Source organism: Nuphar pumila, chromosome 2 (genome assembly GCF_984573655.1).
Source record: "Nuphar pumila chromosome 2, dmNupPumi1.hap1.1, whole genome shotgun sequence".
Lineage (NCBI taxonomy): Eukaryota > Viridiplantae > Streptophyta > Magnoliopsida > Nymphaeales > Nymphaeaceae > Nuphar > Nuphar pumila.
In genome coordinates, this window is record NC_143250.1 from 89,764,487 (window position 1) to 89,777,095 (window position 12,609).

At 37.3% G+C, this 12,609-nt stretch overlaps 1 protein-coding gene across 1 annotated transcript in view; it reads left to right on the plus strand.

Annotated features, from left to right (window-relative positions):
• The first annotated feature begins 3,085 nt into the window (after nt 1–3,085).
• LOC149846035 (myosin-15-like) overlaps nt 3,086–12,609 on the plus strand; it is a 98,347-nt gene continuing 88,823 nt past the window's right edge. The window contains exon 1 of the mRNA XM_089990328.1: nt 3,086–3,367. Coding sequence (XP_089846454.1) covers nt 3,326–3,367 — 42 coding nt within the window. The 5' untranslated portion in view covers nt 3,086–3,325. The remainder of the gene's footprint in view (nt 3,368–12,609) is intronic.

The window sequence follows — 12,609 nt, forward strand, 5'->3', positions numbered from 1 at the left end:
CGATTTCTAGGGAAATTGCTTCATAGGTTCGTACCTGTAATTAAATAACTGTTACATGAATCACTATCGTCAACAAGTATAAATCGCTATTTCATCAAACGTATAAATTGTTCCTGCTTTAAACATACAAATCGCTACTTCAAACGTACAAATCGATGTAGAAATCACACCCTTCATAAGTAGATATCATTGTAACATTTGGGCTTCAACACTAAACGTCATTCCACTTCTCGCTCGTTGTAAAAAATCGATATGCCTTGTGAGACCTGGATTCCGGTTGACAATTTATGCGATTTACGCAATGACGTATATGTCGGCTACAACGATTTGCCTTTGTATAGAAAATATTAGAATAGTATAACGCAAATCGCGGTTGTTAATATCGATTTGTAAGCTATTATGCTAAATTTTTGTATCGATTGGTAATATATTATGCGATATGTATATCGATTTAATACATATTATGTATTTGCTAATGTCGATTTGTAAGATATTTTTATTATGATATTGAAATGTGTGCGAGCGACATTTACATTATTGCGCGACTGTGGTGGCAATTTGCGTATTCAAATCGCTATTCATTTAGCGATTAAAATTGAAATCGCTTCACAGCACCGTAGTTGTCATTAAATCACTGTCACGTGAATCACTATCTTCAACACACATATAGGATAAGTCATTTCTTTAATTGGCACGGTAAATAACAACTCCATGCATAGTATAGTGTGATGCAACTAACGATCATGACAGATAGCATGAAGAATGATGTGCATGTAGATTTAATTTGGCATGGTCGGCAGAAAGAAATCGTTTTGCCTCATAAGTGCGTGTAGTTTTCATTCTCCTCCTCCATCGTTTGCTTTTCCTTCTCTTCGTCATCCTTCTTCTTCTTCTTCATCATCTTTAGTTCTTCCTCATCTTTTTTTGTTTGCTTTTCATCTTTAATATCTGATGGATTAGGCTCCGCATAATAAACATTCAACAATTTATTCCTGTCTTTTTCATTCTCAATGTTCATTATATTTTGGTACTTTACATAACCCTCATATATATCAGATTGGCGGATGATTTCTCCAAGAGTCATCCCTTCCATCGGCGAAGGTTTTCTTGTCTTACAAATTATAGTCACTGCTAACCTGCACAAAACATAAATTTAACGACAAATCGTTGAAAAAATCGAACCCTTCATAAGTACATATCGTTGTAAATCATAAATCGCTACAACATTAGATGTATAAATCGTGGCGGCTTTAAATGTATAAATCATGAATTATAAATCGGCTAAATTGCTACTGCTTGAAATATATAAATAATTGCTGCATCGAACAAGTATAAATCATTGTTAAATTAAAACATAAAAATCGTTATAGAAATTTAGCCCTAAAAAGATCATATCATTATAATGTTTGGCCTTCATAAGAACAAATCATGCTAACTATTTTTCGATGCCTAGAAGGTGGATAAGTATAAATCGATTTGTTTCAGTATGAAAATAGGTGTTATTTAGCATGAATAGTATAACCAATTAGTAAGATTTAACATTCATATTTAAATAACGAAAATCGATTTGTTTACATAACAAAACCTTACACAAAACTCACCCAAAGGACACAAGTTTTGCTAATCAGACAGTGGAGGAGAAACACCTATAAGGTAGATATAGCCGATGGTGGCAACGATGCTCCGACTACGCTCCGCCGATAGTAGACGAAAATGGGTGCTCCAATGGCAGCAGACGACGTCAAAGACTGCATCGTCAAAAGGGGCTCCTGTTACAGCAGATGGTGCATCGTCAAAGGGTGAGCCAAAACGTTTAGGGCGACATATTGCCAGGAGATCCTGTTAAAGCAAAATCGTTTACTTCTTAGGGCAAAAACGTTGATGATTTTAACCCTTTCTCTCTTCTGGCGGAAGGACATTTTTGTCCTTTACTCGAAACATAGTTTCATGTCGCTAATGGTGGGAAAGGCTAATTAAGTCTTTGCAAATAAATTAAACTCCAATGCTAAGTGATGCCGACATACACGGGGAAACACACCCCACGCACTTACATACGTGGTGCTCATTGAGACTCAAGAACAAGAACCTGCGTGTTTCGGGAGGGAACATATAACCTGCTTCGAGAATATACAAGTTCAAACCAAGCAAACACACATACATGTGTGCTTTCAAGCTCTTTAGGACTGCACCCAACATGGGTTTGGCATAGTGGGGTGAGGACTAGGCTGCTAGGCAGGCGGTCTAGGTTCAAATCCCATGGGCGTGATTCCTTGCGTAAACCAAAGCATGGTGACTCCCTGGGGAAAGGGGTAACTCTAGAAAGTTAGTAAGTATGGTAGACAGAACCAACTCGGCAAGGTCTCTAATCCTGAGGGCAGTTTCTCAGTATGAATATAAGAAATAATCTGTTTCATACCTGCATGTTGTTTATGTCGAGCTACTGTTAATAACATTGATTGATCTTTGTTTTTTTTCTTAAAAAAAAGGACATTGATAATTGCTTTGTATTTGTGGATAAACACAAGTTCACTTCATTATTTATGTCCATCTAACATTGGTAAGATTGAATTCGTTCAAGACGCATGCTGCTCATGCATGCATGCATCATTCTTGTGATGAAAAAGATGCATCTCACTTGGCGTGCAGATCGTGAGATTTTCATTGTAATGCTAGAAAGAGAGTGCACCAAACTCAACACGTCATTCATGATCCAATGAAAAGGCTATAACCAGGGGATTGCTTCCTAGTACAAAACAAAATTCAAATAAACGTCCATCTATTGGTCGTGGAAATCGTAGCCCCGAAACATAAACCAGACAAACTCGATTTTTTTTTAAATTTTCGCATGAGATACACTACACGAGGTAGAGTCGTGGCACGTTAGAAATTTCTTCCAAACACGAGGGCGATTAGAACTGGGAAGGGCAAGGATTAGTAGCGTAGGGGCGACGAGCTATGTCCTAAAATTGCCGCAAAGACGAGGGCAATTTCGTAGAGTTGCTTCGTGCTCAAGTAGCCCGCTAGAGCGGGAAGCCGAAAAATAAAAAGGCCTTCCTCTGTAAGAATACCTCAACTGTTACTCGCTAGGGTTTCTGAGATTCTCTCCCTATTTTCTCCTTTCCTCATCTGTTCGGACGAGATTCTAGGGGGGATTATTGATTCTCGAAGCGTTCTCCTGTAGCACTCCCGCTCCCGCTCGTTATCTTTGTTTCGTTTGCTTGATGCTCAGATGGCGTAATGAAAGAGACGAAGTTCGAGCTTCCTTGAGCCCTAAACTTCCCTTCTCTGGGATTTTTTTCTAGCCGAACTCGGAATTCGGCGTTCAATGGCGTCATTAGACTGCGGCCGCAATCGCGTCGAGGACATGGTATGTTTCTTTAAGTATCGCTCTTCGTTTGAACGTTTCCGGGACGTTATATGCTGGCACACCACAAATTTGGCGGATTTTCGCGTTCTGAGCTGTAGGATTGGAATATTGTGTTTGGAGGAGAAACGCGAAGCTTCTTTCTGGTTTTATACTTTCTGTTTGTTTGCTTTCTTTTGCTTGGTAACCGTTTTTGCACTTTTTCTTTTTCTTTGTTTTTCCCTGTGATTTCGTGTGTGATTTTTCTTTTGAGGTTTGAATCCCAAGCAATTAGATTCGATCCGATTCAATGGAGTAGCAATCTCACGTATTTGGATGGACGCTATCGTTACTCTGCATGGTTAATATCCGGTCCTCTTTATCTGCTATAAGTTGAAAGGAACTTCCCCTTCTTTCTTATTTATTCTTCATGGATTGGTCGAGGAAGAGAACATGGTACTGCTAAAAATCATCATAATAAGTTAAGGTGTTAGTGAATCTTTCTCTGCATTGCACTGTATTTGGTTTTCATTGGTGTTGTCCGTTTTCAAATTAGATAACTGCGCGAGCTTTTTGTGCTTAAAGATTGAAAGGGTTTGAATCGCCGTGTTCGCTATATAATAGAAAAAGAACGTTATCTTTGGAGAGGTAATAAAACTATTTCAGGACCAGTAGATTCAGAACAAAGGAGTTAAAGACCGAAGATAAATTTTGTTAAAAGAGATATGGAGTTAGAACAGCAAGAGTGATGATAAAGCTGATGTATGGGAGACGAAGTAGCATATTGGTTATGTCAGTAGGTTGGCAATCACCATCCAGCATCAAGTACAACATTGGTTTAAATAAGATTGCTGGAGACTTTGTGGTGGTAAGTAGGGCTGGTAAACAAACTAAGTTGTCCATCTGACAACTTGGACAAACTTGATTGTTCCACTCTTGACTTAAACTCGACATTGAAATCATACTAGAAACAAACATTTCAATAAAAGCTTTATTACAATGTGCAATACTTCTATGCCTGACACTTGACTGATTTGACTATGACTCATTTATGAAGCGAGAGGAAGAAGAACTTCTAGGCTCTTCAACGAACTTGTTTTTTGACTCATACTGATGGATCTTCTTTAAAAATGTATATATTTCCTTGCCTCTCCCCTTAAGTGAACGTCCTCTTCATGTGAATATCCTTCACATAAACAAAAGGAATGAAAATGATACAAGAATTGGTATCGTCAACAAGTTTAGAGAAAAAAACAAGATTCTTTTTTATATTAGGAACGAGAAAAGCATTGTGACAACTAAAAACTAGAATTGGACATAGGAATAAAGACTTTTCTAGCATGTGTGATGGGCTGACGAGTGTCATCTTAAGTGATAACTCTATCTTTCCTAAAGTAAGCGATTAAGTTTTTAAATTTACTTTCATCCCTGATGATATTGTTTTTTGCTCCTTAGTCCACATACCAAACTCCTTTATCATTGTGGTTGAGATTCAACCATGTAATGACAATCAATAGAAGTTGCTTGTTTACTAGTAATTGTGACTCTGTCCTTGATCCTCTTGGCTTGTTTGTTGTAGTTTTCGCTTGTGAGTTCACTTCAGTATTGTACCTCAAGTCATCCTTGAACTAACAATTGACTTTGATATGACCTGGCTTCTTGCAAATGAAACATGTAGGAACCTTTCTACCTTGATGAGCAATAGGTGGAGCGTTAGAAAGAGGAAGAAGCCCACGACCTCCCTGATTTCTTGCACGTCCACATCCTCTCCCATACCATGTGCTAGAAATGACATTGTGACTTTCTGCTACAACTGATGAGCTTTCCAATATTCCTGATAAATTCATCACAAACTGGAGTAGTTTGGTACACAATGCTTCAAAGGTGGGCAACACTTTAAAGCATGACAGAGTAGTGTAGAGAACACTCTACTCAGGTTCAAGCCCATTGAGAGCCTGTTGCATTGTCTCTATTTGAAATCTCACATCCAACCATAGCAAACAAATCTGTTATTTCTTTCATCTTGTTAAGGTATTCCATAATTGTCATGAAATCCTTCTTAAGATTCAAAAACTCTTTCTTAAAAAACATGACTCTGGCCTCTGAAACCTAAGAATACGTTTGTACTAGCTTGACCCATAGTTCCATATTTGTACAATCATCTGGAATACTCATCAAAACTTCTTGCAACAATGTAGACGTGATGTAGGCAACAAGTGCTTGCTCACGTTGTCACGAACCGATGGATATGCTTTAGTAAGCCACTTATGGGCAATAGAACACTTTGAGAATGTTACCTCTTATGGGTCAACACAAGAACACACAAGAATAAGCCACTTATGGGATGATAACACTCATAGAAATATCAAATATTATTAGGGAATAACCCTTGGAAAAACTCGATACAAATGAGAGGGGGTAGACCCCTTTATATACAAGTGAAGGCTCATAGAGAGTCGTTGGGACCTACCTAACGACTAGAATTCTACACAAGAATAGACCACGTATGGGCTGATAACACTCATAGAAATATCAAATATTATTAGGGAATAACTCTTGGAAAAACTCAATACAAATCAGAGGGGGCAAACCACTTTATATACAAGTGAAGGCTCATAGACAGCTGTTGGGACCTACCCAATGGCTAGAATTATATAGCCGTTGGGTAGGGTCCAACGACTTCTTACCAAATACCCAAAAATCCCATCAAGGCTGGGGTATATTACAATAAAAAATAAGAAAACAAAAATACAGACTTATTTCTGTCACTTGTGAAAAGACAAAAATACCCCTAAATTATAATATACAGAAAATGTACAAAAATGTGTAAACATACATACATGTTTACATTTAACACTTTCCCTCAAACTTATGGTGGAATCACTGAAAGTTTGTCCAATGAGAAATGAAACCTCAGTGGAGGCAAGACTTTTGTGAATAAGTCTGTAAGCTGATATTCTGACGTCACATACAACAATGAAATAGTCTTCTTCGAAAATTCTTCACGAACATAATGACAGTCCATCTCAATATGTTTAGTGCGCTCATATAAAGTGTAATTTCCAACAATGTAGATGACACTTTTGTTATTATAACGTAGTCTTGATGTCTCTATCATGATTACTCCTATATCCTTGAGAATACACTTCAACTATACAATTCCAGTCGTAGTGGTTGCCATGGCTCGATATTCGACTTTTGTGAAGGATAAAGATACTTTTTGTTGCTTCTTGCATTTCCATGATATCAGAGAATCTCCTAAAAAACACAAAAACTAGTAGTTGAGCGTCTGTCATTTGGGTCTTAACCCAATTAGTGTCAGAATAAGCAATTAAATTAAGAGCAAAAGGCAAAGATAAAAATAATCCTTTAGAATTAAAAATTTTCAAATATCTAATAATACACATCACAACACTCATGTGTACAGAGGTAGGAGAGTGCTGAAATTGACTGATTGTGTGAACTTCATGCGTTATGTCTGGTCTGATAATAGTCAAGTATGTCAATGCTCAAATCATTTGCCGATATTGAGTAGGATCTTCCAGAGGCTCTTCGACCTGTCTATAATTTCGACTAAAAATTTGGATTAAGACATCAGATACCCTCTAGTGGAATATGCAACCTCAATCCTTAAGAAAAATCTGAGAAAACCAAGGTCAGTCATTTCAAAACCTTGCTTGAGAATAAATTTAACTTGATCTACTCCCTGTTTATTTGCTCCAGTTATGATGATATCATCGACATAGAGTAATAAAATAATAATACCTATAGTTGAATTCTTAGCAAACAAAGAAATGTCAGTATAACTGGAAGTATATCCAAACTTAAGCATAACAAAACTAAAATGATCATACCAAGCTCATGGAGCTTGTTTAAGACCATACAAAGCCTTTCTAAGGCATATAAATTTTCTCTTAGGAACATTATATCCAGGGGAGTGGATCTATATACTTCTTTTAAATCACCATTTAAAAATGCATTCTTTGTTAAAATTCTAAGATAGTCATGCCTCATTGACTCATTGTTTGTTTAATAAAGAGCCATGCCTCATTGACTCTTTCAAATTCTAAGATAGTCTCACATGTATCTTCATTTATGCTTCTCATGAATAGAGAAAGTACCTTAGCATGGGCAATTTCCCATTCTTTCAAGGCTTTCTTATAACCTACAAGCGCCTCTTCCTTTTCTTCTCCTTTGAGAACTTTTTCCTTAATGGCTCCATCCTTTTCTTTAATAGATTTTGTGAGAGTGAGTTGCGGTTCTATTGTGGAACCATCAACATACTCCCACAATCCTTTTTCGATAAGGATTCTTTTAATAGCGGTAGCCCATAAATTGTAGTTCTTTCCATCAAATTTGATTGGGACTATTGTCACCACTTCTTTGTCAGCCTTGGAACAAAAAAATATAAAGGAAGAGAGGAGAGAGGAAGAATAAATACTTGAAACCACTTCCAACTTCTTTTGAAGCACCAATGTCTCTATTTATTCACGTGAACACCAATCTTCAAAAAGTTGGTAGGCACACTTTCCAAGGCAAGGCCCGACGTTCACACCACTTCAAAAATGCCTGTGAAAGAGTTGAATATCTCCATGGAGTCGATATGACTTTGATACCATGTCACAAACTGATATATACGCTTTAGTGAGCCACTTATGGGCAATAGAATGTGACCTCTAATGGGTCAACACAAGAACACACAAGAATAGGCCACTTATGGGCTGAGAACACTCATAAAAATATAAAATATTATTAGGGAATAACCCTTGGAAAAACTCATTACAAATGAAAGGGAGCAAACCCCTTTATATACAAGTGAAGGCTTATAGAAGGTCGTTGGGACCTACTCAACGGCTAGCTAGGGTATATTACAATAAAAGAAATAAATAAAAAAAAGAAAATAAAAAAATACAAAGACTTATTTCTGTCGCACTTATGAAAAGACCAAAATACCGCTGAACTATGAATATTCAATAATGTGTAAACATGCATATTTGTTTACATTTAACAAAAGTTTGTCTAATAGGAAATAAAACCTCACGGAAGGTAAGGCTTTTGTGAAGAAGTCTGCAGGTTGATATTCTAACATCACATACGATAGTGAAATAGTCTTCTTCAAATATTCTTCATGAACATAATGACAATCTATCTCAATATGTTTAGTGCACTCATGAAAAGTATGATTTTGCAATGTAGATGACACTTTTGTTATCGCAACATAGTCTTGATGGCTCTGTCATGATTACTCCCATATCCTTGAGAATATGTTTCAAGCATACAATTTCAGTCGTAATGGTTGTCATGGCTCCATATTCGGCTTTTGTATAAGATCAAGATACTTTCTGTTGCGTCTTGCATTTCCATGATATTTTTCTTAAAAAACACAGAAACTAGTAGTTGAGCGTATGCTATTTGGGTCTCCCCCCAATCAGAGTCAGAATATACAATTAAATTAAGGGAAGGCGAAGATAAAAATAATCCTTTAGAATAAAAAATTTTCAAATATCTAATAATACGCATGACAACACCCATGTGCACAAAGGTAGGAGAGTGTCGAAATTGACTGGCCGTGTGAACTGCATAAGCTATGTCTAGTTTGGTAATAGTCAAGTATGTCAATGCTCCAATCATCTGCCAATATGGAGTAAGATCTTCCAGAGACTCTCCATCATCAATTTTCATCTTTACATTTATCACTTTTGGAGTATCTACTCTTTTGTCATCAGTAATTCTGAACTGTCAATAATTTTAGCTGCAAATTTGGATTGAGACATTAGATACCCTCTAGGGGAATATGCAACCTCAATCCCTATAAAAAATCTGAGAAAACTAAGGTGAGTCATTTCAAAACTTTGCTTGAATATAAATTTAACTTTATTTACTCCCCGTTTATCTGCCCCAATTACGATGATATCATCAACATAAAGTGATAAAACAACAATAACTGCAGCGAAATTCTTAACAAACAAAGTAGTGTCAGTATAAGATGAAGTATATCCAATTTTATGCATAACAGAACTAAAACAATCATACCATGCTCTTGGAATTTGTTTAAGACCATATAAAACCTTTCTAAGGCATAAAACTTTTCCCTTAGGAACATTATATCCAGGCTATGTCACATGAGTGCGGGTGCGGCGCAATTTCAAAATTTTTGGAATATATATATATATATATATACACACACACATATATATATATATATATATATATATATATATATATATATGACTCGATCAAAGTTGTGGCCATTAGGGGACAAGTGATGAGTTGTGAATCCTGATTCAGAGTTTTTCCTTACAGGAGGCGGGGGTGGGTGGGGAGAGTTTCCCCTCAGCGCGGGTCCCGTTGCGCGGTCAGTGGGCGGGAGTCCAAGGGGGCCGCCCCTGGCTGGGGGTTATACGCCCCCCCCCCATTTTTTTTAAAATTCTGTAGCCCAGATTAAAAAAACAATTTCCAAAAAATGGACCAAAATGACCCTGAGTGCAGTGACCGCACCCAGGGTCGGTTTGACCGAGTCCGAGTCGCACCCGTGTCGGTGCGTGTCGACGCGGGTGCGTGTCGACCTTGGAGTCGAGTCTGTGTGACATAGTATCCAGGGGGTGGATCCATATATACTTCTTCTTTAAATCACCATTTGAAAAAGCATTCTTAACATTCATTTGATAAATTGACCACTTCTAACAGAGGCTATGGTTATTAGAATTCGAACAATAGGCATCCGTGCTACAAACGTAAAAGTTTTATCATAGTCAATTCTATATTCTTGAGAATATCCTTTAGAGACTAACATCACTTTATGTCTTTTTAGAGATCCATCACTTTTGGTTTTAATTTTAAATACCTACCTATATCCTATTGATTTCTTATTCGTTGTTTTGTCAGATAACTCCCAAGTTTGAGATTTCTCTAATGCTCTAATTTATTCATTCATAGCATTTTGCCATTGAGGATAATCCTTTGCTTGATTATATGTGGAAGGTTCAAAGTATGAATTTTTTTTTGCTAAACAAGCTCTATAATGCGGTTCAAGTGATTCATATGACACAAATCTATATGGGATTCTACATGGTCTTTTTGAGTGCCTAGTTCCTCCATTGTTTTTTATGTTTGAATATTTTTTCAAGGCACTTAGTTGTTCATTACCTTTTCTTTTTTGATATTGAATGGCATTTAGATGATCCTGTGATTCATTATATTGAATATCAGTTTGAGTTTCATTGCAAATTATCTCATTAATGTCATTATTTTGTGTGACCAAAGGAAATTTCTAAAAAAGTTGTATTCATTTTCATCTTTTGGTGTGATAATATCAAAACCATTTTCTTGTTCTAAAAATGTGACATTCCTAAAAATATATAACTTATTATTTTTAATATCATAACACCTGAACCCCTTTTGACTTTCTTCGTATCTTAAGAATATACATGGGATGACTTTAGGAGTTAATTTATCATTCTTATGGGCGAGTACAAATCATCTACACTCAAAGACCCTTAGTCTAGGATAATCATCCATCCTATTCTTTAATAGATTTTGTGAGAGTGAGTTGTGGTTCTATTGCGGAACCATCAAGATACTTTCACAATCCTTTTCTAATAAGGATTCTTTTAATGGCGGTACCCCATAAATTGTAGTTCTTTCCATCAAATTTGATTGGGACTACCATCACCACTTCTTTGTCGTCCATGGAACCAAAGAAATATAAACTAAGAGAGAAGAGATGAAGAATAAATACTTGAAACCACTTCCAAGTTCCAACTCATTTTGAAGCACCAATGTCTCTATTTATCTATGTCACATGGGTGCGGGTGCGGGTGCGGGTGCGGGTGCGGGTGCGACACGGGTGCGGCACAATTTTAAAATTTTTGGACACGGGGACTCGGCAAAAAAAAAAAAAATATATATATAATTTTATTTTATTTTATTTTTAAAATGCCACAGGTGTCTGTGCACAGTCACAGACTTTGACTGTGACTGTGACTGTGCACAGGCACAGCACTGTGCACTGTGCACAGGCACAGCACTGTGCACAGTCACAGACTGTGCACAGTGCACACTGCAAAGACTGTGCACTGTGCACAGTCACAGACTGTGCACAGTCACAGACTGTGCACACTGCAAAGACTGCACAGTCACAGTGCCTTTTTTATATATATTTTTTTAAATAAAAAATATAAAAAATTAGTTTTTTAGGGACATTTTTGGACTCGGTCAAAGTTGACCGAGTCCAAAATGTGGACGGACTCGGCCTGGACTCGTTGACCGAGTCTGACTTGGCGTTGACCGAGTCCGGGCCGAGTCCGAAGCCGCACCCGAGTCCGCACCCGTGTCGGGGCGTGTCGACTCGGGTGCGGCACCTCCTTAGCCGAGTCCGTGTGACATAGCTATTTATTCACGTGAACACCAATCTTCAAAAAGTTGGTAGGCACACTTTCTAAGGCAAACCCCGACCTTCACACCACTTAAAAAATGCTTGTGAAAGAGTTGAATATCTCCAAGGAGTCGATATGACTCTGATACCATGTCACGAACCGATGTATACACATTAGTGAGCCACTTATGGGCAATAAAACACTTTGAGAATGTGACCTCTTATGGGTCAACACAAGAGCACACAAGAATAGGCCACTTATGGACTGAGAACACCCATAGAAATATAAAATATTATTAGGGAATAACCCTTGGAAAAACTCAGTACAAATGAGAGGGGGCAGACCCATTTATATACCAGTGAAGGCTCATAGAGAGCCGTTGGGATCTACCCAACGGCTAGAATTCTAGCCGTTGGGTTGGGTCCGACTCCCTACCAAATACCCAAAAAGCCCATCAAGGCTGGGGTATATTACAATAAAAGAAATAAATAAAAATAAGAAAATAAATAATACAAAGATTTATTTCTGTCACACTTGTGAAAAAACCAAAATACCCCTGAAGTATGAATGTACAGAAATGTGTAAAATCATTATTGATGTCAAGAAGAGAGACTGATAATGAAATGACATGACATAAAGTGGAGAAAATCAATAAAGGGAAAGTAAGAGGGAAGGAAACCACCTGATCCAAATACCAATAGTCAAGCTTAGGGTTTTTCAAAGAAAAGGAAATCAAGAAAGAGAAGAAAAAGGAGAAGAAAGGAATAGGGACAAGGGCAACCAAGATCCTTCGAACTCACTGTGATGAATAGATCAAGATCGAACCACGCTCGGATACCATGTAAATCTGATATGCACCACCAGAAACCAAGAGAAGAATAAGAGGAAGAG